The 26971-nt window shown below is 53.8% G+C and overlaps 1 protein-coding gene across 1 annotated transcript in view; it reads left to right on the plus strand.

Annotated features, from left to right (window-relative positions):
• Positions 1-24409, plus strand: part of PTK2 (protein tyrosine kinase 2) — a 190187-nt gene extending 165778 nt beyond the window's left edge. Inside the window, exons 27-35 of the mRNA XM_042780908.1 lie at positions 3755-3892; positions 5017-5148; positions 12074-12136; positions 15688-15727; positions 16016-16122; positions 18544-18552; positions 19815-19970; positions 22017-22097; positions 24197-24409. Coding sequence (XP_042636842.1) covers positions 3755-3892; positions 5017-5148; positions 12074-12136; positions 15688-15727; positions 16016-16122; positions 18544-18552; positions 19815-19970; positions 22017-22097; positions 24197-24409 — 939 coding nt within the window. The remainder of the gene's footprint in view (positions 1-3754; positions 3893-5016; positions 5149-12073; positions 12137-15687; positions 15728-16015; positions 16123-18543; positions 18553-19814; positions 19971-22016; positions 22098-24196) is intronic.
• The last annotated feature ends 2562 nt before the right edge of the window (positions 24410-26971 follow it).

Here is a 26971-nt window from a genome sequence, read left to right on the forward strand (position 1 = left end):
GGTAAGTGAAAAGCTGAGAAAGTAACCTTAACCTAACAGTTTTCTGAGTGAATGTTGTCTTAATATCCCCATGCAGTGGACTTTAATTTGTTATTCCACCTTGACACTTGCGGCAAGTGTCCCATCTCCACCATTTCTTAGGTCTGCTGTCTGCTGCCTGCTGTGGTAAGGTGCACAGTGAATCCAGTGTGTCCATTCTCTCTAGAGGTAGCATCAAACTGGGTAGTTTTTCTGGAAGACAGGAACAAAATTCAGAATTACCTTAACAGGATTCAGGAGAGAGTCTCTGTGGACAGGTGCACAAGGAAGGGGAGTTGGGCTCAGGCAGTGACCTGTACACAGGTGAAACGATTTACCCTGGAAGAAAAGGACCGGAAGCAGAGGCTGTAGTTTTGTTTTTGTTTGTTTTGTTTTGAGAGAAGTTGTTAGCTTTGACTGAGGGATGATTTATGGAAGGCACAGATCTTAGTTTTGACAAGTACGTATGTATCCCATACCTCCTTCAAGGTGTAGCACATAAGCCCACAAAGTTCCCTGGTGCCCTCCACAGCCTATCCTCCGCTACCCTGCAGTCATCGCTTGTCTGAGCTCTGTCTCCAGGGATTAGCTGTACCTGTTCCAGAATCCTTATGGGTGGTCCATGCTGGGTGAGAACCCCTTGAGGGTGGCCCATGCCATGGGAGAGTGTGCAGTGTGAAAATCTTTCAGGGGCGGCCCGTACATTGTGAGAACCCCTCAAGGATGGCCCGTGCGGAGGGAGGGCCCCTCGAGGGCGGCCTGTGGGGCGTGCTCTTTGTGCTCTCTTTCTGCTCTCTTCCTCACGGAGGCCGGGTGAGGAGTCAGAGTCTGCTGTGGGTATTGGTGTGTCTGTTCCCTGTCATTCGTGGCTGAAAGAAGCGTTCTGCCCTAGGACTCCGTCACGGTTTGTTTACCCACAGTACTGTTTTGTTTCTAAAAAGGTCAGAGAACTCTTATCAGCTGATTCCCAGGAAGCAGAATACCCTGTGACCTCTGTGGGCTGCGTCTTCTTGTAGCAGACCTGCTCTCTGACGGGGCTGCAGGAAGATGCTTATGGCTGGTTGACTATGTTAGTTGTGATGACCAGCTTTTAATAAAAAGTAGTTAATTGACAGGAGTGCCATGAAGAGTAGCCGAAAGCAAAATAAAAACCAAACCAAACAGACAAATAGATCTTAGAAGCTTTTCCCCAGAGAGGAGAAGCCGCTCGGGGCTCATTAAATAACTGCCTTCCTTGCTGTGCTTACCTGCGTTTGTCCGGTGGGGCTCTGGCTTTGCCTTTCTCCTCCACAGGGTCAAGTGCAGAGGCAGACACTTGTGTCCGTTAGACCTTAGACATAGAAGGCATTTTGCGTCACAGGAGCAGGCTGTTGGTAGTCAAGAAAAAGCATGGGCCCTGCTTGTTTCTGGCCCGGGAGAGACCACGCAGCTATGGTGCTTTCCACCAGTGGAGCTGGGTCCATTTCCACTCGGCTCACTGCCTCCACATCCCAGTGCGTGGAAGCCCCTCCGGTTACGGTGCGAAGTGCGGATCCATGGAGGAGGGGGCGGGCGCACAGCTCCGAGATGCTCACCTGCCTGGAAGGAGGGCCCACAGAGTGACAGGGAGGCCCAGTCAGCTTTTCCCTCTTTCAGTCACCTTGGAGGAAGCGAGAGGCCCTTCCACTTCAGTGAGTGTAGATTACCAGTTCCCCAGGACCTGGCCTGGCCTCCAGTGATGAACAAGGCTGGAGGAAAAGCCAGCCCAGGGCTGCAGTTGTGGTGACCTGGACCGCTGGCCAGCAGCAGAAGGGGGGGCCCGGGGCAGCCCCCATCTGTGCCTGGTGGTACAGGAAGACACCGCTCAGTGGCACTGTGAGGAGCCTGGCACGAGAATCATTCCCGCATGAACATGGCGGGGCTCTGCTTCCTGAGGCAGGTGATGAGCAGAGGAGAGAAGGCACGCTGTGCCCGGCAGGCCCCCTGGTGCAGTCCAGCATGTGGCAGTGGCCGTTTGGTCCCAAGCACCTTCACAGCCTGTGGTGTGTGGCCCCACTGGGGTGGGAGCCCCTGCGAGCAGGTGTCTTTTTGTCATTAGTACTTGGAAGGGGTGTCAGTCAGAGCAGGGTACAACAGGCGAATGTACACGTTGGTCTCGCCACACTGTCGCCACCACAGGTCCCCTCATCTGGGGCTGCAGTCAGCTCCAGGAGGGTTCTTAAAATCGTCTTATGTTCCTTTTGAGTCTAAAATGCCTGTTGCATTCTTCACGTGGTCGTCATTATTTAGAAAACTGCCTTCAGTCGCTTGCAGCCTCTTCTATGAAAAGTCCTACAGGCCTATGGTAGCATGGACCCTTCTGAGCAGACAGTCGGGATGCAGTGGTGTGCACTTGGTTTTTGTTATTAACATACTTTCATTCAGAGGAACTGAGAACTGATTGTATGTTGCATTTGAAAGTATATGAGTTCAGTACAATCAGGATAGAATTTTGGTAGGAGTCAGTGCCCAAAGACCTCGTTGGCGCTGAGCCTCTGGGGAGGAATGGAGGTGGTGTGTGTTGGTACCACGTTGTAACCACAGTGGGGATGTGTGTTACCTCGTTCAAGTAAGACCTGACAGTCCTGGCCATGTAGTGCCAGTTGGATGAGTGACAGAGACACAAGCTGATTCTGCACACTCTCGCTCATGCGCGCGCGTTCTCTCTCCCTCTCTCTCCCTCTCTTTCTCCCTCTCTCTCCCTCCTTCTCCCTCTCTCTCTCCCTCTCTCTCTCCACCCCCCCTCTCCCTCCTTCTCTCTCTCCCTCTCTCTCTCTCTCTCCCTCTCTCTCGATGGAGGGAGTTATACAAAGCGACCCCTCTTATTTCCCTTCTGCCTTGACCTCCCCCCCACGTCCTCCTCAGTGCCTTCTTTTCCCCACCGGCATCATCCTTGTTAGAACTTGAAGGCGGGCCTTACATAAGGTGTGGTTAATCTGCCCCCCCTCCTCCCCCATCAGCCCTGGTTTACTGGAGAACAGACTTGGCTCTTTTGGGCTGTTTTTATTGGGTGATGAGTGGTAGGGTGGGCAGGAAAGGGGGGCTGAGAGCAGCAGGGCTGAGCCACCTTCGTGGCCTCCTGTGGACCATCCAGTGGTGATCTGCTCAACGTTGTGGTGAGTGTTTGTCAAATTCTGAAACTTGCTGATTCCCTAGTGTGTGTTACTTGTCAAAACACAACTGTAACAATTGCTACAGTGGCTGTAACAGTTGCCACTGACTCAGTGGCTTAAAACAACCCAAGTTTTACTAGTTTCCAGTTCTGCAGGTCTCAAGTCCAACACTGGTCTCCCTGGGGTCAAGTCAGGGTCCCTGTCTCAAGGCCGCGTGCATTCCTTGGCTCATGGCTCCTTCCTCCATCATTGAGTCCAACAGTGTAACGTCTCAGACTGTTCTTCAGCTGTCCCACCTGCCTCCCTCACTCCGTCTCCTCGTCGGCCTCCCTCTGCCTCTGCTGAGGGACCCCTGTGACTGCAGTAAACCCACCCAGAGAGTCAGATTATCCCCCATCTCCGGATCCTTAATTTGATCGGTCTGTTCAACCCCTTCTGCCATGTGAGGTAGCAGGTTCACATGTCGCAGGGATTAGGACAGGGATGTCTTTGGGGACCCCTTGTTCTGCCTGCTGTAATACTTCCTGTCATCTTTGTGTATCAAACAGAGCTGTGCAGAGACCCACTGGTGCCAGAGTGGTGCCTGACGTCCCACTCGTTTGCAGGTCTCTGGCTGTCCAGGCCCCCACGGCATTCCTGCCATGGCTGGCAGCATCTACCCAGGCCAGGCCTCGCTGCTGGACCAGGCAGACGTGTGGAATCACAGATCTCAGGAGACACCAGTGTGGCCGCCCAACGTGGAGGTAAGCTGATATTCTAGGGCTTGTTAACCAGTTACGCCCAGGCTAAGGTACCTTTCATTTCTAAAATCCTAAGATCCCTTGATTTGGATGGCCTCATTCTGAGACCAAGATAACCCCCTACTCAGTGTTTTCAGGTCTTGTGAATATGTTTTTATTGAAAGGAATACACAAGGAGAGATGCTAAAATCATTAGCCCATTCATTGGAAGAGCAGAGCCCTAATTGGAACACATCTAACTGGTATTACATCTGTGAGGCCAGAGAGGAAACCAGGGAGCAGGGCCCCCAAGCCCCTGGACCATGCTCATTTTCACTCATGTTTCCTGGTTAAGCCAAGAGCCATCAGCCACTCCTAGAAGACTGAAAGTTACCTGTCTGAATGTCAGAGCACCTGTTGTTGTCTACTCTTTTCCTTCCAGTGACTGTTGGGTGACTGTTTGAGACCCCACACACCACACCTCACCCTTCTCCTGTGACCTTACTTGTGGTGGTTTCTCCTTTGTTGTTCCTGCTGATAACCTTTCTTTGCCTGAATCTTCGACTATTTCCTTAAATTCCTGAGTTGGGGCTGTGAGCTACGTGGTCGTGTGCTTGTTGTTTCTTTCCTGTTGTGATTTGGATGACAGTTGACACAATGAGTTGGTTTGCCATTAATCGATTCAAACGCATTGTGTTTTGTGACATCGATGGCAGTCCCCACCGTGTAAAGCTCTCTTCCTGCTTCCCCCGTGTCTTCCATTTCCCTTCACCCTTCTTTCCTGTCCCTTCCAGCCTTCTGATCTTTATCCCTGGGCAGGTGCCCAGCTTGGGTGTTCCAAGGCGTGCATACCTCCCCAGTGTTATTGTTCACCCGTCTGTCATTGGGCTAGAGTTGAGCCACAGGATGAGTTCAATTCCAGGCCTGATGGGTATCTTAAGTCCACTGCCTCAGGGTGCTTGATGCTTTTAAAAGATACTCAGGAAGTGATTAGCTTCCGACCTCCAGAAGGGTCACTCCCCCAACAAGCAGGAGAGGCCCTGTTTCCGCCACCCGTGCTGGTTGTCTTAATTTTCTAAAAGATACCCAGCAAGATGTAAGTGGACAGGCTTCTGAAACTGGCCATGCCGGTTGGACCCTTCCTGCAGGACTCTCCGGCATTGGATATGCGAGGAATCGGGCAAGTGTTGCCAGCTCACCTGATGGAGGAGCGACTGATCCGACAGCAACAAGAAATGGAGGAAGATCAGCGCTGGCTGGAGAAGGAGGAGCGATTCCTGGTAATTGTCACAGAAATGTTTCTCCCCGTTTGTAATCCCTGCTGGCGTCTCCTATGTCGCCAGTGTTTTGCCAGCGTCGTGTTTTCCAAGGCAAGAGAGTAGCATTACAGCTGGGCTTTAAGACCTGTGCAGTAATCGGTTTGAGAATCCTGTTTGTAAGTAAACTGTGTGTTAATGGTGTGCATCGCACAAAGCCTCTTCTCCCTGCACTACATCCTGTTTCCGCACGTGAGCAGTGGAGCCTAGCGGGTGATGGCCGAGCCCTGAGACCCTGGTTCTGCCACTTGCTGGCTGTGGGACCCGGGGCAAGTGTGAAGGCTTTCTGTGACTTCACCACCTGCCCGTTAAGCAAGGAGAAAAGACCACATCTGTCACAGGTGGTGAAGAGGATGGCGTCACTAACCAGCATGGAAGGAAGGGCTCTGCCAGCTGCTTATTTATTTCAGTAATTGAAAAGCTGGTGGGAACGGAGCGCTGTGGTGGCTGACGCTTTGGTTGACTGTGGTCAGCATGCTGCCAGCTTTGCTGGACCTGTGTCTGGAGCTGTCACTGGTTCTGAACCACTGAACGATTATGACCCTTACTCCTTTGTATCTGTAAGCAATCTCCTAAAAGTAGGAACATCCCCTCCATGACTGTACTGTGACTGCCTAGGAACGTCTGTAAATGCTGTTGTTGCCTGGTATCTGCCAGGGCGTGGTTCCAGGACCCCAGTGGGCACTGAATGCACACGTGCTCAAGCCCCTTGTATAAAACGGCGTAGTGTTTGCACATAACCTGTGCACATGCTCCCGTCTGCTCTCAATCATCTGTGGGTGATGTAACACATCATCCAAGGTCAGTGCCCTGGAAACGGCATGTCACGCCCCATCCCAGCCTTTACCAGGTGGCTTTGACCACTACATTGCTTTCCTCCCCTGAATATTTTCAGTCCATGGATACGGAACCCACAGATAGAAAGGATCAATTGTAACTAAATTTAATTGCTTATTAAGCAAATCCTAGTACTTAAACATAATAGAACTACTTCTATTTTTATACTTTTTTAAACAGTATTTCCATCATTGCCAATGACTTCCAACCCCAGCGACCTGTATCGGGCCCCACAAGACCACCTTCCTTATACCGACCACAGGCTCAGGGCCCCAAGGCTGCTCATGCTTCAATTACAGCATCATGTAACAAAAGGCTACAACGGAACCAGCTGCAAGGGGACTTGTGGGTGAGGTCTCAGGGAGTCCTGAATGCAAAGCCTCCGTGTCCTCAGGGACATGACACCTCCTAGCACATGGATGTGTGCAGAATATCATCCATCGGGAAAGCTGCCCATCCTGACTTGTTGTTAGGGTCATGATGGAGGCACGATTGGCTGAGTCACTGTTGGTATGATTGAACTCAGTCTCCAGAGCCCCCACATTGTGAGTCACCCCATTAGCCTAAACTCCAGGTGTGGTACCAGGAGCCACCCTAGTCACTTGGGAAATTCCAAGGGTTTGAGTGTTACTTCCCAGAACCTGGGACAAGGTGCAGACACATTCTTAGGGGCAGTTCACTCCCCTCCAGTCGCGTAGCTATATCCTCGTTGATTACAGTACTTCCCTCACAGTAGACCACCTCCAGGTCTTGCTTTATCAATTACATGCGAGAAGTCGTTTCCTCACCTACAGGGCTGTTTGCTTTTCTTGGATTTTTGCTTTGGGGTGAATTTCTGAGATTCCTGGGGCAGTGTTCCTGGCTTAGAGCACAGCTGGGACCTCTGTGTGGATATGGAGCTGCTGCAAGACCTGGGAAAGGCAGAGAGTGGGGGACTCACCGCCCTGGGGCTCCCTCTTCAGCTCCGTCTGCCAGCACAGGCCTCTCTCCCAGCTGTGGCAGGCTGCTTCTCTTCAGCAGCTCCCTTCGCAGGCCCCTTGGGGACAGGAAGATGTAGAAGACAGGAGAGCAGGCCTTCAGACTGTGAACAGGCTGTACACGTGGTCGTGACGTGGATCAGAGGACGTGTTGAGTCTGCTCTAAGGACACAGCTCTCACCCTCCCCCTTTGCTGTGTTTTTCTGTAGACAAATGGCCTCTTTTCCCTCATTGGTTCGTGTTCTTAAAAGTGAGTGGCATGCATTTTCCTAAGCAGAATTAGCATGTTGAAGTCCTGGCTTCTGTGCACAGTTGCATCTGAGCGAAGGGCTCGCTGCTCAAGACCAGAAGGCCACTCGGTGGTGCCTGGGCAGCCAGGCAGGGCCTCTCAGTCAGGACAGCATCCACGCCAGGGCATAACGGGTCAACTCAGCCCGTGCAGTGAAATGGGCTCAGAGACGGTTGTGAGTGCTGGTGCTGGCTGACAACACGTTCGTGGGGATGGGGTGACAGATTCATGACCCCTCAGTCTCTGAATGACTCCAGTATTCCAAGTAAAAGCTTCAAGGTATGTGTTTATTTTGCCAACTACTCAGGGCTTGGTTGGGTTTTTGTTTTGTTTTACTGAGATAATTTACTTAGTGAAGTGCACACGTTTTGAGAGGAGAGCTTCCTGAGTTGTGGCCCACACACCCTGTACCCCATCAAGACCTGTAGCTTCCCTTTCCTCCGGAGCCTCTAGCCCCAGGCAGTCTCTGCCGCACTCTTACAGTGCAGGCCGGTTTGCGTGTTCTTGACCACCACATAAACCCAGTCATCCAGTACGTGCAGTCTGGCGCCTGGCTGCACCCGTCCAGCCTGTGCTTGAGGTTTCGTCATGTTATCATGCTTGTCGGACTCTGTTCCTGTTGTTGGGACACTGGTCCATTGGGTAAGTGGACGTACAGTGGCTCTGCAGGGCTCTTCCTGTGGTTTTAGTTTGCATTTCCCTGACGCCTCGTCATGTGGAATGCTCTTTCTTTTACTTACTGGCTGTTTAGTCCTTAACGTTTGTGAAGCATCTGTTCACGTCTTGCCCGGGTTTTACTCTTCTTAATGACTGTGTGGTAGGAGCTCTTTCTATCTCTGGATCTGAGTCCTTTGTCATGTATATAGGAGACATGTTGGGTTTCAGTGGCTTTGATGTCTTTGACCCGTCTGAGGGCTTAGGCTGTTGTGAGAGCTGCACTGGTGAGAACCTTCCAAAACCCGGCTCTTCTGTGACAGAAAGTTCCAGAGAATGGTCCTGCCACCTTCTCTTATTCCCAGCTCGGAGCACGGCCTTTCTGAGGCGCTTTGTGCCCAGAGTCCCCTATGGGGAAGGCCCTTTGCAAGCCAGCATGTCTGTAAGAGCACCAGCAGCCGTGATGAGAAGAGAGAGTGCCCTTCCGCTCGGTACTGCAGGAAGGTCAAGTCGCTCTGTGGCACGCTTGGCGTCGTCACTGTGTGCACCATCGTTTCCTAACACGGCTTTGTGCAAGAACAGGATTCTGGTTTTACATGAGGAGGCCCTGTCTGCATAAAGCCTACTTTGTGTTCTGAGAAAGGAAGTAAATGCGTGGGCTTTATTTTTGCTCATGAACGGCCACAGCCCGTCCAAGTACATGGTGAAGGCCCCAGAGGGACTTAGGGCACAGAAGCAAGACAGTCAGTCAAGACTAGATCTGACCTCAGCATCAAGGGTGCTGTGCCAAGTCACATCCCTCCTGGCCCTGCCATTACAGTGTATAACTCCATTTTGAGGACCAGCCGGTTCTGTGAGAGAAGAAAGGACTTGAGTTAAAAATCTTGAGTTTGAGGCCTTTAGGGTGGCTGAAACTTGAAGATCAAGCCCTCGCCTGATCTCTCCAGTGTTTCCCCAGAAACTAGAGCAGCACCTCAGGGCAGGGCACAGGGGCTCTTGCTCTGCTGCTGAGGGTGTGTGACTAAAGCCAGACACCTCCATGACCCAGCCAAAGAGCAGAGGTGCACACGCCCACACACAAGAGGATGTGCACTAGGCATCACCGGGGAGGCATGACACAGCGGGCAGGCACTCACCCAGCGATCCAGTGAATAGTAATCAACAAGCAAGGAGGCAGACTACTGCCGCTCTCAGCCCCAGGACTGACTCTGAGGGCTGTCAGGTTACACAGAGGACTCCAGACCCAAAAGTTGGTATGACCCGTGTGTGTGAAGTTCAGAACAGGCGGTGGCAATCTGAGGGGGGGGCAACAGAGCAGGAATTCCTCTGGCAGCTTCGTAGGGTGCCCGAGAGCCTCCTGGGCTGATCAGAGAAGGAAAACTCAGCTGGTTTCCACTAAACATAACGGTATAAAAGTGGTGAGTGCAGCCTGTCTATCAAGGTGGAAAACTTGCAAGATTCGGAAAACAGGGCCCTGCCGTTGTACGCCAGTTCTCACGGGCTCCGCCGTGTAAACCCGGAACAGCGGGGCCCTGCCATCGCGCACCCGCTCTCACGGGTTCCACCGTGTACACATGTCACACTCGCACTGAAGGCTGTGCACGCTATCACATAGTGAGCCAAACTGAGTAGAAGATGATTGTATGCTGATGGGAGCAGAAGAACCAAATGGCCCAAACATTTTTTGTCTGTGATCCATTTGTACGAGATTTTTAAAGTAAATTGCCTTGTTTTGCCTTTAATCCACTGTCTTCAGATCTGGAACATTTTACAAGGGGTAAGCAAGAAGACTCGCACAGGTAGCAGAAACAAGAGTAGAATCTGTTCCTTGTGTTGGATGCCTTCTCCCTGGCTGCTTGTCGACCCTGTCTGGCGTCCACCTGGCATCCCCACGGGCTGTGTATGCTGTCTGAGGGAAAACAGTTCAAATGGTTATTCCTTTCCAAGAACACAGTGGGCTTTCTTTAGATAGGCTGCTCCCATTTAAAGTTAAAGTCTTGTCTTTAGGGAATTATTGTGCATGGAGAGAGAAAAACAAAATTTAACAAAATATGTAGGCGGGTGGTCATGTATATACGTGAAAGACCCTGCCTAACTCTATAAGGAAATGGTAAACGTGAATGGCTTTTTTTGTTTGAGTAAATACACTGTTTCCCACACGTAGGACACTCACCATATAGTCGCTGGCTGACCGAACCTACCTCCAGAGCGGAGTTATCCCAAGCAACTCCTTGTACCTTCCTAAGTGTCAGGTTCCTCATCTATAAACAGCTCTTCCACCTTGCATTTTATTAAAGTGTTCTTTCAGCAAATCCCCATCAAACATGTAGAACACACACGATGCTGTGCCAGCCGTGTCTGTAAGGCACGTGACGACCCACTTGAGGGGAGGAGGCCACCTCAGTGCTGGCAAAAAACTTTCATGACCCTGGGATTGGTGTTCTGTGACTTGTCCGCCTGAAATCTTACCTCCTTGGGCAAATTTCCTCCAAGCCCCTTGTGTTTAGGGGTCTTTGTCTTCACTGCACCCAGGGTGTTGAGTGCCCACCAGCTGCACGAAGCTGCCAGTTTGTTCAGGCAATGGTAGGACCCCGCCTCCACAGGCGGGGCAGAGTCAGCGCTGGTGGTTCCCCGAGGGCACACTGGGCTCAGGTCTGGGTGTGCCCAGCTTCCTTCTGTCTCCTTCTGTGTCAGCTGTCAGAGAGCACTCTGCGTTGTCTGAGCTGCTCACCACGCCGCCCTGGAGCTGACAGGTCTCCTGCAATGTGACTGCCCAGGTGTGGCATAGGGCTTCTGCAGTCACTAACTGGATTTTGAAATGACTGTTTCCTGATGCTGCAGTGTTTGGAAACACCACACAGTGGTTTATCCTTTAGTGTTTTTAAACTTTGTCTTCCAGACTTCAGAAACTTTGTGGCGGTCCCTGCTCCCAGAGCTCTCCACACTGTCATCAGAGCCCCTGGTTGTTAGATGGTGTTTTCATAAATGAATTCAGGGACAGCACACAAGTCACCAGCCTTCCCCATAGGTAGCCCTAAGGGTTCCAAGGACTGTGGAGGAGGAGTCCCTCATCCCGTCCTCGTAGGACTTCGCTTCCAGATGAGCACACAAGGGGCCGCTACAGTGCAGGCGGCAGGCAGCACCAGAGGGACAGCAGATGGGCTCCCGGATCCCTCGGGTCTTAACGTCCTTGGTCAGTTCCCCACCACAGCCTGGCCCCAGAACTGACTCTGCCCCGTGGTTCTCTGGAATGGAGGGAGATTCAAGGCCTTGGGTGCCGGGATGAGAAACCCGGACTGGATCCCTGTAGACCAAGGAGAGACTGCCAGGGTGCAGGGCTCAGAGGAAACGGGAACGGGGCTTGAGTTTACAATGCCAGTGCCGGAGGCAGAAAGGCCCTTGAGGAAGCTGGTCCCGTGGGAGAGGGTGTGGGCCGTGCCAGTGGACCTGGGACAGACGGCAAGGCAGAGTTCCCCATCCCTCAGCAACCTGCGCGTCTGTGGCCTGTGTGCCTCAGGCCACGTCCGACAGGTGAGGTGGTGGCTGCAGACTCAGCTGACCCAGGAGCAGGGCTGCGCCCCCAGAGGCCTATGGCTGACCCTTCAGCAGAGGTGGGTGGTGATGCATGAGTGTTGGGACCAAGGCTGGGGCGTTGCCAGGGTCTCTATCAGGAGCATCCTCCCACTAAGCTCCATCACCATGATGATATGTCAGTGCCTCCCTGGATGTCAGTGAGATTGTGAACTCTTACATGAAAACATAGTTCCCCGGTTGGCATCTGTGGATGCACTGGGCGGGAGGTGGGTAACGGGGCCCAGCCCACCTGTGGCTTTGGAGTGGCAGCCAGTCCACCACCACCAGGAACCAGCAGTGCTCGGAGCACGTGCCACCTGGGGGGGGGGATTCTCGGTCAGGAAGAAAGCCTGCCCCGCTGCCATGAAGGGGGCGAGCAGAGAGCAGCAGCTGCTTTGGAGCCTGTTGGGGACGGAGGCGGAGCTGGCTCTGCCCAGCCCAGGGCCGAGCCTGAGCCCGGGAGCGCTCAGCCCTGGTGCTCAGAGGGCAGTTGTGTGAATATGGAACGTTCCTGATCTCAGACCAACCTGGAACCCTGTGTGTGCTTTGCTTTCTCCAGAAGCCGGACGTGAGGCTCTCGCGGGGCAGCATCGACAGGGAGGACGGAGGTCTCCAGGGCCTGGTGAGCAGCTCGGGCGTGCAGATGCGTGAACTGTTACTCTCACATCACGAGGAGTCCAGGCTTAGTGGTATCTGTGATGCGGGTCGGGGTCCTCCGTTCTGTCACTGAGGTGAACGTTTCAGCCAGGATGCTGGCTCAGGTGCAGAGGCTTTCCTGCCTAAGCTGATGGGGCCTTTTCAGTAAGCTTGTGCTCTGGTCCTAGGTGTGTGTGTCCATGGCAGCCGTCCGCACACACTGGTGTCACTCGCTGAAATGGTGCATTGTTACTGCATGGGGATAGAAGTTGCCCCGCTCTCGTGAAACTCGGTCCGGCGACGTTGCCTTCCTTCTGGGCGTTGGGAGGGAAAGCCTGAGGATCCCTTTGACAAGTGTCCAGGGTCCCACCCGCCTTTTCCTTCTTCAAGTTGTGTGTTTTGTTGCTGTTGGAAAGCCATGCAGCAGAGCAGACATCAATTGAGCAGTGTCTGCAGAGACCGTTCAGTGACAGTCCTGGAGACAGGCAGCCATTCCTACCCTCCTCCTCTGAGTTGTGCTTCCCCGTTGACATCAGATCATGGCTCCTCAAAATCCCCCAAAATATGTAAGGCTTGCTAGAAATACCCCCGTGTTTGGGGGAGAAAAGTTAAAATTGTTAGGATTTCCATCAACACCTGTGTGGTTAAAACAAATGCATATACTCTTTGAACTTGTCAAAGTTCCAGGAAGAAAGAAGTTCGTCTGGAGGGCTCTTAGGCACGAACTAGCAAACATGTTAATAACTGGCTGGTGGAAAATGGGTTTTGTTAGTATTTGGATTTTGGAAATACACACAAGTCAAGGACATGATTATTTTGCATTGTCTACTGTTCACACACACACCCCTTTTTTTTTTTAATTTTTATTGTGATTTGGGTGAAAGTTTACAGAGCAAATTCACTTTCCATACAGCAGCTCACATACACTTTGTCTCATGACACTGACTGTAATTTCCCACAATGCAACAGCTCCCCTCCCACTTCCTCCCCATAGTTACCTCTTCCCTGTGTCCTTCCCTCCATGCACTTCTGCCCCATGAGCTGTCGCCCTATGCATACACAGACCTTCTATTCTCCCATGATTGATCTCTCCAAGGAGAGATTAGTATCTACCTATGTCAGTGTTCAGCTCATATGCCTGTCTTTTGTTTGGCTGGAAGCCACAGGAGTGGGTTCAATTCCAGACCTGAGGGGCAACTAGGGGCCATAGTCGAAGGGGTTCTACCAGGCTCTATCAGAGCAGCAAACCTGATCCCCTTTTTTTTTTTTTTCAAATAATTTTGAGTTTTGTTCCACATTGTTCCCCCTCTCTATCCAGGATCTCCTACATAGATCCCCTTCTGAGTGGTTTGACAGTGGTAGCCGGGCACCATCTAGTTCTAGGTCCCATGGTTGTATGGGCTGCTGATTGCATGGTGTACCAGTTGCTTGGACTAATTCTTTTGTGAATCTTTGTTTTTCTTCATTCTTCTTTGCTCTGGGCGAGACCAGACCCATCATTGCATCTAGATGGCCACTTGCAAGCTTTTACGATCCCAGTCACTACTTGCCAAAGTAGGATGTGGAACAATGTTTTTGTGCAGTGTGCTATGCACAGACCCCTTTTTCATATATGTTCCAGTTCAGAAGCCCCGGTGGCTCCTGCCATGTCACTCCTGACTCTATTCCAGTCCATTTCCTCTTCCCAGTACCATTTCCTGAGGTGTGTGGAGGGTGGGTGTGGGATGTGACTGAGCCACATGGTAGGTGAGTGTGAACGCTTGAGTAGGCAGTGCTAGTGGCCCTCATGATTTCACTCACTCAGATGACCGTCTGAATGAGTGCTGTCAGCCTGTTCACAAATGGTAAAGTCAAGGGTCCAGACAACTCCATAACTTCCCAAGGTCACACAGCCAAACCTGCCACAGAGCCAGGAGTGGAGCACACAGACGGTTTTTGTGGCACGGGCCACCCTTCTGCTACGCTGTGCCTTTGCTCACGCCTCTGGCCGCGCTGACCTGCTCTCCAGAGCCCACCTCCTGGGGCTCCTTCCTCACTGGCCTCTTCTCTGGTATCTGCATAGCTTCCCCACCACAGTCTCTGCTCAAAGACCACTTTCTCTTCAAGTCTGACCTTCCTCCTTAAACCACAGTGTCCTCCCCACCAAGCCCCATCACCTCCATCACCCACAGCCTCTCCAGCATGCTGTTCTATGCCCCATCCCCTCTGTTTCCTGGAATGCCATCCTGACTGGGGCAGGAGCCCTGCTCTGTACAGAGCATACCTGGGATAAGCAGGCATTGGCAAGAGTGTCTGTGTGACACGCCCTGGAGAGAACAATCATGGGAGAAGGAAGGGCTGCTTATGCACAGGGAGATAGCTCAGGGTGCAGAAGTGTATGAAGGGATGGACACTGGGAGGAGGTAACTATGGGGAGGAAGTGGGAGGGGAGCTGCTGCATTGTAAATTTTGGTCAATGACATGAGACAAAGTATATGTGAACGGCTGTATGAAAAGTGAATTTACTCTGTAAATCTTCACCCAAATCCTAATTAAAAAAAAAAGAGTGTCTGTGTGACAGGGAAAGCACTAAGCCAGGGTGTAGGTACTGGAGCCCGCGTCTCCTCACCTCACGAGCATCCTGCCAGCCCCTGACACCAAGGCATCAGGGATGGTGGAAAGCACGCTGATGGGATGGGCAGCCTGAGTCGCAGCCCTCTCAGTCCAGGAGGAAGTAAAGCACCTTAAAATGCCCTCCCAGACCATTACCTCCAAAGAAGCAACAACAACAAACACCGTGTTTTCAGAAGGAGACTGTAGTTCTGGAAAGCTGGTTCCCTTGGTTGACCGGAGGTGTTCATTTTGCTGGGTGCCATCCTACTCGTAGCAGCCCCACGTGATAGAATACGGCCACCCCATGAGGTGTTCTAGGCTGTTACCTGTAGGGGGCAGATCACCAGGGCTTCTTCCGTGGAGCCACTGACCTTCCAGCATGCGGCCGCATCCTCAACCACTGCAGTGATTGCAAATGCAGCTTCAGATGCGACATCCCGGTAGGGATGGTTCTATGTGATCTCTTGATCCTGGCCCGGGCGGAGAGTCCCGGCTGATGGTACAGCTTCTCTCCCTTGTCGTGGGGCCTGGCCGTGCTTCAGGTAACAGGCCCACAGCTTCTAGACTAGCTGCGAAGTCTCATCCACCACTCTCACCCTCCGCCTTGCGCTCCCACATCAAGAGAGTCTGAGGGTGAGATGTCCTGGGTGCCCTGTTAGGAAAGTCGGCGGTGCTAAATGCACCAGGTGAACTTTAAACCTGGTTCCATGTTTTAAAGAAAATGTTGAATTGACTTTGATTTCCCCTCCTGTGTCCCCGTAGTTCCCTGTCTTGTGACCCTGTGGGCATTCTTAGCTAATTTGCCTCACCCACCCCCTAGCTGAGACCTTGAGGCAGGAACCTCTCCTTGTTCCTCCAGCATTTAGATGTTCAGGGGGCAGGGTGAGGAGAGGTCATGGCCTTGATTGTCTCCCGGTGCATTGACAGGACTTTCTTTTCCCACAGACTGGAAACCAACACATATATCAGCCTGTGGGTAAGCCAGGTGAGTGAAGAGCCATCCACGTGCCAGGAAGCTCGTGTGACTTGGAGGGTGAAGGCCTTGGGTGCATGGTTCCTAGCTTTGGAATGTCCTGATGGCTTCTAGCTCCTTTCCTCAGACTGTAGGTCGTAGGAGGGTTATCAGATTCACCCCGACTATGGTAGTGGAGAGGAGGGTCTCTTGCACAGGAGAGCCCCGTCAGCTGCCTCTGGAGGATGGTTGCATGTTTGGTGTGGGAGACTTTCCACCCGTCCTTGTCAATCACCTCATCACGTCATTCTGCGCTGCTAGATCCTGCAGCTCCACCAAAGAAACCACCACGCCCTGGAGCCCCCAGCCACCTGGGCAGCCTTGCTAGCCTCAGCAGCCCTGGGGACAGCTACAACGAGGGCGTCAAGGTGGGTATCTGTGCCAGGTGAGAACTCCACTCACCCCAGTTGGGCGGCAGGGGCTGTGATGCAGAGTCAGGGAGACCTGGATGGGAGGACGCCCACCGATTTTCACTGATTGCGGTGCAGTTGAGGACCCAGTCAGATACTGACTGTGTGAGTGCGTCATCCTCAGGCAGACATTGACTCACTTCTGGTTGTAGAAGTGAATTCAACCAGGACACGTGGGGTTGTGGATAGGCACCCTGTCTCCAGGTTGGTCAACTTGGCTTACTGGAAAGCCGTCAGGTTTCCTCAGGGTCAGAATTCTATCTCTGAAAGCCCTGTGCCCTGAGCACAGCCAGCCTTCAGGAGCAAGAGGCTACCTAGCATCCCCGTGGCTGGGGCCTCTCACTGTCTGTCCCCGAGTCCCTGGGCAGGCAGGCGGCTCAGACTCTCTGTGTTTGGGGTCCTCCTAGTCCCCACAAGGCCCTGCAGAGGCTGAGGTCACCAGAGTGAGGTTAGAGGTGGGCTTTCCTCTCGGAGGTGGGTCCACACCACAGTGCAGGTGTTTGCCCAATGCACCTAGTCCCACACCATGGACGTCGTCCTCACAACGTGCTCATCCTCCTCACACCACGTGTCCTAGAGGGACACAGAATGACACACCTTCCTGGCTTCTTGAGATAAATAATGAACGTTGAGGGAGATTAGGTTAGTGGGACTTTGTTTTTCTAAGTCATAAGAGTAAACTTTCAAGATGACTTGTGTTATAATGAAAGAACAACTTGAGAAGTACACCAGCTGCTCAATTAGAGGTCTGACATACTTTTCACAGTGAGAGTGACATAGGGAATCAAAATAATTGGGAAATACCCTTACTGTAAGAGTTTAAGCAAGTAGAAATCTTAATGGAAACACCATGTGTTTACACAAAGAACGCATGCTTTATATGTTTTGTTTCGTTCTGTTTCCAAACCACACAACCCCTGTGCACATTAGTCTCCTATGTGTGCTTTCTGCGTTATATGTGTGTGGTCGCCATTTCCGTGGGCGCGTTATGTGTGGAAATGCTGTAAAGTGCTTCCCTACAATATACTCAGGATTTTGAGCAGTGAACAGACAGGGACGTGTTTGTTCTTACCCACTTAGTTCATATTGTTGAGCAGTTATTAGTTCAGATTGTTGAGCAGTTACCCAGTGTGAAGTGCGTCCCCATCTCTCCCTTCTGCTTGGTGGTTGGTAGAGGTTACTGAGTTTATCCTGGAAGAACAGCATTGATGTTAACACAGAAGCGTCACGTGTAGCTCTGTGTAACTGAGATGGTTCACTCAGGGAACACATAGACAGTCGGGCATCATATGCTCCCCTCTCTGCAGGGTTGAGCACAGGGAAAGGCACAGGCCAGAAGCCTTCAGTGGGGTCAGATAAGCCCTCCACCTCCAGGGAGGATGGAGCTGTGTGGTTTCTCCTTCACGGGACTCAGTCTGTTCCTCCCCAGGCAGCCCGTCCCTTTAAGTGACCGTGTGAGCTGGCGCTCCATGTTAAACGGGCCTGTGCTGCGGTTCTCACACAGGGGAGTGCAGGAGCCTCTTGGATGACCGGCGTCAGCAGCCCCCGCCCTTTCTTGTGCCCTGAGCAGAGTAGTAGAGGGCTGGGCTTCTGGAGCGTGGGAGTCTGCAAGACCTGCGTCCCACAGGCCACACTTCCAGAGTGGTCACCCACACTGCTCCCGCTCACGTGGCTTTCACTCGCAGGACGACCCTGTGTGAGCTGTGCAAAACGAAAACCAAACGCACTGCCGTCGAGTCGGATCCGACTTACGGCAACCCCTCCTTGGGTTTCTGAGGTAATAACACTACGGAAGCCGATGGCCTTCCTTTTGAGGTTGTAGAGGAGAAAAATGAGTAAGTTTGGAGTTTGAAGTCATTTAACCAGGAAGCATTTTTGTTTTGTCTTTGTATATAAAATACATGCCTCATGTCTTTAAACACAGCCCCCCAAGCCCCATGCCCTGACTATGGCAGGATGGTTAGGTGGTGAAGTGTGCGTGCAAGGACACTGGGGGTGAGGGTGGGGTGGGGGTGGTGCGGTCTCTGCACCTCTCGGACGTCCGAGGGGCGGTGGTTTGTGACTGCAAACACGGCCGACCTCTCCTCTGGGAGGTGCCGGTTCTCTCGGCTCTCACGCTGCTTGCCGGGTGTGGCTCGTGAGCTTCGCATGCCCCCCGTTTGTCCCTAGCGCCCAGCACGTGCATGCCGAGACCCTTCACCAGGCGCGCTGGCCCTGTGCATGGGCGACCAGCGCCCAGCTGAGGGCGGCCTCCAGGGCTCCTCTGTCCTGCTCGTGTATTGTTAAGGGGTTTTGTCTGCTGCCTTATTAATACTGTTTTTCTTTTTTCCCCTCTCTGACAAATTTCTTTAACCTTTCCTCACCTTCCATCCGACATAGCCGTGGAGGGTAAGCACCTTGTGTCTGTGTGTCTGTCCAGCCCTGCATGCGATGGGCCAGAAAGCCGGGTGACGGCACTCTTGCTTGGTTCGCTGCTTGCAACTCCCAGAAGCTGAGGCGGCCTTTGCGTTTGCCAGAGCTGAGAGATGAGTGTCTGTGCAGGGCCGGGTCTGTCCTTGTCCTTTTTCTCTTTCCGCTCAGACTCTGGAACACCCAAGGACAGAATTAGGCTGTCCCGGGCCCCTTGGGCAGAGCCAGCTGTGGGTTCAGAAATGAGCCCTTAAAGGGTCACCAGGCAGCTGCCACAGAGTCGAGAACGAGCGAGTGTTACCATTTAGTATTTTTTTAAATACACACTGCCCTTTTTGTACCTGGGGTCATTGGGACCCAGGAGCCCTGGTGGCACTGTGGTTAGGTGCCCAGCTGCCAACAGGGAAGCCCATGGTGAACTTACCAGCTGCTCCAGCAGAGAAGATGGGGCGGTCTGCCTGCGTAAACACTGGCAGCTGAGAAGCTCCGTGGGCAGTTCCGCCCTGTCCTCTGGAGTTCCAGTTGGAACCTATGGAGACTTATAGAGCCTCGTGGTGGTGTCCAGCCTTGGCACTCAGGTCCCAGGGCAGGTCACTGAACAGCTCCCATCACTGCCGGCTCCTCTCTGCCCATCCTGGGGTGGGCAGTGCACCTTTCTCAGGGAGCTGGGTAGAGTCGCTGAGACTTGGGGGCAGAGTGGCTCTCCCATGGTCACCCCTAGTGACAGGAGCGCATGAGTTCCTGCAGTGCCACCACTGCCTCCCTGGGGTCACAGTCGAGCAGGTGGTGCCCACCCAGGAGGACACCTCTTGTCAGTGTTTTCAGGCCCTGAGAGGAAAACACACTTGCGTTGTGTGCTGGCCACGCTGAGCCCGGCCCTCGGCGCCAGTAGATGCTGGCCTTTGAGCCGAGGAGGCGGCGTTCTCTGATCTGTCAGTGCCGTGTGGAGTCTTTCTCTGGTGAATGATGCCAGGACCACCACATCCCTTCCTCCGGCGGGCGGGTGTGGGTTTCCAGTGTGTGTGTGAGCCCCTCGTTTCCTTTAACTGAGCCCAGAGCTGGAACACAGTAGTGCCTCGTGGCTCTGTCGCGTGGATGAGTGGCGTCATCCTCTTCCTGGAACAAGAGCGCGGGTGCGCCTGTGACTGCTCTGGGCCCCTTAAAGGCCTGTCCCAGTGTAACTGCAGTAGTGTGCTGCCCCCTAGCGGAGAGCAGAGAGATAACCAGCTCTGTCTCGTCAGCTCCAACCCCAGGAGATCAGCCCTCCGCCCACCGCCAACCTCGACCGCTCCCACGACAAGGTGTACGAGAACGTCACCGGCCTGGTGAAGGCTGTCATTGAGATGTCCAGTAAGATCCAGCCGGCTCCGCCAGAGGAGTACGTGCCCATGGTGAAGGTGAGAGGAGCAACCCCACGTGGTGCATGTGGGTAGGGCCTCGCTGGCCCAGCCCAGTCACCCCTGACGCTCCAGAAGGTCTGCCCACAGGCACCCCGTGGTGACAGTGTGTGCTCTGAGGCCCCCTAAAACCCAAACCACAGTCACTGGCATCGAGTGGAGGCCAACTCAGGGGGACCCCCATTCGGTTTCCAGGGCTAGACAGAGTGCCTCATCTTCCTCCTGTGGAGCAGCTTGGGGGTTTGAACAGCCGACCTTCTGGTCAACAGCCAGACACCTTACCCCCATGCTGCCAGAGCTCTGGGGCCCTGTGGAGCCTGTGAACGAGTACTGCTGGTTCCTCACAGCACCCAGCATGAGCAAAGCCCCTGCCAAGGAGCGCTCGTGTGTGATGCGCAGTGTGTGAGCAGCTGCTGGGATGAGGCTGAGGGCCATCGCTGTGTCGGCAAAGTACAGGGACATCTGTGGGAATTTCAGGGCTGTGCTGCAGAGGAGGGCCAGCAGGGGTGCGCACTGGACAGCGTCCGCTTGGTGTCCGGATGCTGCGTGCTGGGACCTGGCTGCTCCCGAGGCTTTCTGGTTGGTTGATGCCCTGTATTGTGGTCTCCCTGGAAGCCTGCCATGCTCACAGTGCTGTGCTGGAACCTGTGTTCAGCTGGATGGACTGGCGGCACGAGCAGGAGGTGTCCCCAGCACACATGTGCAGTGGTTTCAGGACAGTGAACTCATGTCCCTGGGAGTAGAATTCTTGACAACAGAGGGACACTGAGCTTTTTCCAGAAGGGGAGGAAGACAGAGGTGTTTCTCCTTTCCCCAGTTGTGTTCAGTGGAGGGTGGTCCTGGGGACAGCAGCAGGAACACCGTGGGAAGGTGCTGGGGTGAGGGCAGTCAGGGCTGCACCTTCTCTGGGAGGGACACAGTGCATGCCGGCCTTCCTGTGCTCAGGGTGTCCACAGAGGGATGTGTGAATGCCAGAGATGGCCCAAGCACGTTTTTCATGGTGCGTTGGGGCCATCCACGGAACCACTTGGGACCCACCACCAGCTTAGAAGCCTATGCTTAGAAGCCGTGCTGGTCTGTAGGGAGCAGGGTCACCCGTTGTGTGGCGCCTCTTTCGCTATCCCCTCCTGACCACAGATCTGCATGGGTGGGCTTGTGCCCACAGCAGCACAGAAGCAGTGCTGACCAGTGTGCACACGGAGATGTCAGGATGGGCTACTTTCCTTTTGAGAGCCTGTGACTTTGGCCGGTACCACTTTGTCTCTGTGTGCTGGCCCTGTGTGAAGACTGTCGTTTCATGTCACACATACAAGAACTTAGTTGTTAGGGGTCTGATCCTCAGGAGGGTGCCCTTGGAAAATATAGGAAGCCTTAAAGGTGCAGGATCTCTAACCGGACGTTCAGGCGGTCCCTTATCTCCACCCCACGGTGGGAGGGGTGGGGTTCGGTCAGTGTCCCGGTGTGGATAAAGCACGGCGGCCAGCAGATCCCGCGGCAGCCGTCCGCAGCGGGAGGCGCCTCGGGAGTTGCCCCTGCCCCCGTGGTGGTGTGTACTGTAGCCTGGCACGGGGGCAGCGGACGCTCAAACTGAGGCAGCGCCATCTGTTAGAGGCGCTAAATGACAAGGAAGGAACGGGGCTCCATCCTGCTCTGCCCTCGAGGAGTTGCATGCCGAAGGCCAGGAGAGCCGCAGAGCTGTGTACCAAGGCCCGGGGGGCTGTGAGCCCTTCGTGAGGGAAGAGCTTGGTAACTTACAGACTCCAGCTCAGCACTGAGGAAAGGGAACGTAGCAATGCTCCTTACGTTGGTGGGGAGAGCCGAGCGAAGGCATAGTTAAAGGAAGGCTGTTCGTGTCGGCACGCTCCAGCTGCTCTTGGTTTGGTTTCTGAGGTGAAGTGTATGTAGAACAAAACACCTGCCACGCCCACGTTCCTACAGTTCAGTGACGTCAGTTCCTCTCCTCGCATGAAACCACCGTCACCACCATCAGTGTGTTTCTCCACCATTAGGGGTGGGCTAATACTGCTTGTGATTCTGGTCTCTTAGGAAGTTGGCTTGGCCCTGAGGACGTTACTGGCGACCGTGGACGAAACCATTCCTGTCCTACCAGCCAGCACACACCGAGAGGTAGGTGTCTCACCTTTCCCACCTTCTCAGTCCTGCCAGGAGGGCACTGGGGACGTGTTTGGGCCTCCAAGTACAGCTAGCCATACTGCCCATGGTGTTGATGGCCACCATTCCATCCTCAGTCACACAGGCCTGGCTTCAGCTTTGGGGGGTGACAGCCCTCCCCGCTGAAGCTCACCCCACCCAGTCCCCATATGCGTGTTGGATCAGTCCTGGCATTGCTGTACTGCAGCCTTGACTCAGCGTCCAGACACAGCTCCACTGCTGCTACCAGGTCACCTCACATGCGGCGGGGTCCTCGCTGAGACACGAGGAGGACGCTGCGGCCACAGGGGCGTTCCTTCCGCGTCCGTTGCCTGGCATCTTAGCAGAATGGGTGAGGGAACAGTGTGACATGCACAGGAGCAGCCCTTGGAGTGTTTCCTCTCGAAGCTGCTAGGTTTCCCCGGAAAGGAGTGATAAAGAAATTTCTTTAAAATTAGCGAAGGTGTTAGACACTGAAAGGAGGGTGTGTCCGCCTAAATGGAGTCTCCCAGCAGCACCACATGACACGCACCTGTGACGGTCGCATTCGCTGTGTGAGTAACAAGATCAGGGAAGCCCCGTCCCTTCAGCAGCCTGGTTGCAAGTGGCCTCACCTTGGGTGAGTGCCACGTGAGCTTGGGGAGGCATCTCCCCAGACCCAGCCCAGGCCCGGGCTCCCCATCAGCCCCTCATCCCAGACCTCGTGGGATCCTTTCCGTCCACTGCTATAGATCAGACACTGAACAGGCAGCCCCCAGGTCTGTGCTGGAGGAGTCTGCCCACAGCAGGAGCGCCACGCTTGTCCTGCGGCTTCCGTAACGAGTGGCACCCCCACCCCCATCCCACAGCCCCACACACGGGTCACCTGCCAAGTCTCAGACTGGTGCTTGCCTCTGCCACCCACCCCTGTCCTGAATAACCACCACAGCCTCCCTGCCCCCTTCACCTTCCACATGGCAGTCGGAGCCTTTGGTGTGTGATGTCACCCTTCCCAGAATTCTGTGGTGCCTTTCCATCAGCAGGTCGTGCAGGGTGGAAGCCTGGGTGGTGCGTGAGGCCCTCCGCACACAGGGCCGACCGGCCTTTCACTCTTCTTTCCACACTGCTGCCTTTATGTCGGGGCGTCTGCCTGACGTGCTCTCCTGTTCTGTCTGGGAAATTCCTGCTGTCCACTTGCGGTGGGTTCTCTGCTGGGAGGCCCTCCCGGCCCCTCCTCTCCCTGCACACCTCCTGGGTGATTTGTTACAGTGTAGCACAGGTGGGCTGTCCCATGCCGGGCTGAGCACAGACATGTCCAGTTCATTCTGTGTCCACAGCGTCAAGTGCTCCACGCAGAGTTGGTGCTCAGTAATGGTTCGTAGATCAGATGGCTGCCTTGTCATTGGCTGATTGAACAGAGGGAGAGGGTCCTGAGACCCCCAGGCAGAGCCGTTCTGATCCTGGACTTGCTTCTCTCACACCAACCTTGCCTCCCTCACCACAACCCCGCAACCCTCAGTGCTGCCCCTGCTTCCAGCCGCAACAAGGGCAGCTGGGGGAGTCCAGACTTCATATTAAGGTGGGCGAGGGTGTCTCGTGACACCCACAGCCTGTCTCTTGGATCACCAAGGCCTCGGGATGTAGTTGGTGTGGTGGGAGGAGCCCTTGAGTGGAAATCAAGAGCCAGGTCTTGGCCCTGGGTTGGTGACCAGCTTTCCATGGAGTGTCAGTGCCCACTCTGGTCCCCCACTTCCACTCGCACAGGAGTGGGCATGACCAGGTGGCCCCGAGGCCTGTCACCAAAACGAAAAGGAGCCCTCCCAGTCACGAAGTTTAAGCAGTGACAACCAAGTAGCAAACACATAGCTAAGCTGTGGGGACAAGGCCGCTGGGGACAGAACCAGGCGGTTGCCCAGTGTGTGCACACACATGCTGCTCTGACTAAATGCCCAGAGGGAAGGTGGGTTTGACGTCTTGCTGCTTTTTTGAGGGGAAGAAAACCTCTCTTCTCCTGGAGACACCTGACAAGGTACACAGAAGTCCCCTGACCGGGTGACGTGTTGGTGGCAGCCCTCCTGACCTGTTTGTCCTTGCAGATTGAGATGGCCCAGAAGCTGCTGAACTCGGACCTGGGGGCCCTCATCAGCAAGATGAAGCTGGCCCAGCAGTACGTCATGACCAGCCTGCAGCAGGAGTACAAGAAGCAGATGCTGACGGCCGCGCACGCCCTGGCCGTGGACGCCAAGAACCTGCTGGACGTCATTGACCAGGCACGACTGAAGACGCTGGCACACACAAGGCCACACTGAGGCCCGAGCGGGCAGCCCTATCCCCGTTCTCGCCTTCCACCAGCAGTGAGGAGCGAGCCCCGCCCTCCGTCGCCAGCACCCACAGCTCCGCGCTCCTGTCCGATGGCTGGTTGAAGTCTCCCGTACAGGTTCAACCACGTTTTGATTTGGACTGGTTTTCTGTTTCGTTTTGTTCTAATGGTGATGTTCAGAAAAGTCAAGAATCCAAAATGGGGCAATTTTCTGAGGATGAAAACCGTACACGAGAAGCTTTTAAGGATCATGTGACAAACGGTGTTCACGCAAGGATGTGCTTTGAGGCAACAGCCAAGGGCTGACACGTTAATTCCTGAACTGCCGAAGCTGCGGGTGGGAAGAAGAGGGGGTGATGAAGAATTCCGGGAAGCCCACAGGGCTGAGGGTTCTCTTGCCTCCCGTGGGGTTACTGTGCAGACGAGAATCCTGTGTTCGAACACCCTTCAGCTGCAATACACTACTACCACTTTACAGAGAGTATCAAAGCTATATTTTGAAGACTTGAGTCATTTCAGAAAAAACCAACGCCGCCCTTTCTGTCTCTGCTGCCTTTACTTTTGTGTGGACGTGTGCCGCATTTGGTTGGGATCTAGCTGTGGAACACAACTGAGAGACGTTTTGTCGCCAAGTTAACGTGCCAGCTTCCTGAAGTGAAGTTCTCTCTCGGGAGCAGCTAAGCTTTGTACCAGAGCACCTCCAGACTGCGTCGAGAGGTCCCTCCCCTGCCGTGTCCTCCATTTTATCTAATTTATAAAGAGTAAAGCCATGTTGACTGTTTTACAGCCACTGGAGTTAACCGCCCTTCCACGTGTCTGTCTTCCCAGGAGAGTACGGCAGGACAGAGGGGTTTGGTTCTTTGCTGTCAGTTACACCATCCATTCTGTTAAATAATCATTTTGAAAAGTACACCCACCCTCCCTTTAGTTTGCTGGGGGATATAAATTATTCTCAGGAAGAATATAATGAACTGTACAGTTACTCTGACCTATTAAAAAGGTGTTGCCAGTAACATCCCTGGCGTAAGCCTGCTTTTTTATTCTATTTCTTCAAACCACTGAAAGATGTTGTGGAAGAAAGGAGCGTACGGGAGACACAGCAAACAGCTGCTGGTTTCTTTCCTGACTCTGTCAGCCAGGCAAGGTCAGGACTTGCCCACAGGCAGATGGCCCAGTGTAAGTTCACCCACAGCACGGGCCCTGGGCAGCCCGGCCAGTGGAAGGACCATTCCAGCCACAAGGGGGCGGTTCTGGTGTGATTTTCCCGAGGCAGTTGCTGGCGTGAATGGCCTAGGATCTGCACGTTCGTGTGTATCTTCTAGAGTCTTGGTGAGCTGAGGTGCCAGGGCGGTGGGGTGCACTTGGGTGATGTCTGAAGACTCGGACAGGCGGCCCAGGGACCGGTGGGGAGGATTAGAGGGAACGTTCTTGAATACACACGCATCCCACAGGTGAGAAACGGTTCCTCCTTTGGGTACGGGACAGTTACGTCTTCTGAAGAAAACTTGCTCAAGGAAATGTCATTTTCTCTCAGCTGTGGGGTTCTTTGGTCCTTTGTGTCTCTTTCCTCCTCTTTAAAATGATGTGTGTCAGGTTGCCTGGGGTGAGCCCCGTGTGAGGGGCTGTGCTCGGTGAGTGAGGAGCTGTGTGCTCCGAGTGTGGAGAGGAGCTGGCTCAGGGGTGCCTTCTGCACTGTAGGACCTTGAGCAGCACCCCTGGCCTGTGCCCATGAGGTGCCAGCACACGTCCCCTGAGTTGTGACCACATGGCCCAGTGTCTTTGGGTCCCTACCTGAGCAGCCCCTCAGAGTAACAGCTTCCCTGTTGCCCTGATGCCCACGGGGACCTGCTCTGCCTTCAGGAGCAGCTCTGTTTCCTCCAGTATGAAGATACGTCTCACCCCTTCCATGTGGCCAATCAAAGAAGAGAAAGACTTACCTTCCGTTGGGAGAGCGGGTGCAGAGGCAGGTGCCAAACAGCGTAGCCGCAGCCTGCGAGCTGCCAAGCTGGCTGCCAAGCAGAGGGTGAGGCCCCAGCCAGTGAAGCCAGACTGTCTGAAGGACCTTGGGTACCCACAGATGTAGAGCAGAACCAGGACATTTGAGTCCAGACACCAGCGAGACATTTCTCCTCATCTGGTGCTGTCAAGTCTGCTCCGACTCATAGCGACCCTGTACACAACAGAATGAGACACAGCCCGGTCCTGTGCCAGCCTCACAATCCTTGCTGTACCTGAGCCCATCGTCACAGCCACCGTGTCTAGCTCGTTAAGGGCCTTCCCCTTTTTCCTGACCCTGCAATTTACCAAGCATGATATCCTTCTCCAAGGAGTGATCCCTTCTGATAACATGAGCAAAATACACAAGACAGAGTCTGGCCATTCTCACTTCCAAGGAGCATTCTGGCTGCACTTCTCCAAGACAGAGCTGTTAGTTCTTCTGGCAGTCCATGGTACTTTCAGTATTCTTCACCAACACCACAACTCAAAAGCATCAACTCTTCTTCAGTCTTCCTTATTGTTTATCTAGTTTTCACATGCATATAAACCAAAA

Source organism: Orycteropus afer, unplaced genomic scaffold (assembly GCF_000298275.1).
Source record: "Orycteropus afer afer isolate SDZICR_OR568_19922 unplaced genomic scaffold, OryAfe1.0 scaffold00069, whole genome shotgun sequence".
In the NCBI taxonomy this organism is placed as follows: domain Eukaryota; kingdom Metazoa; phylum Chordata; class Mammalia; order Tubulidentata; family Orycteropodidae; genus Orycteropus; species Orycteropus afer.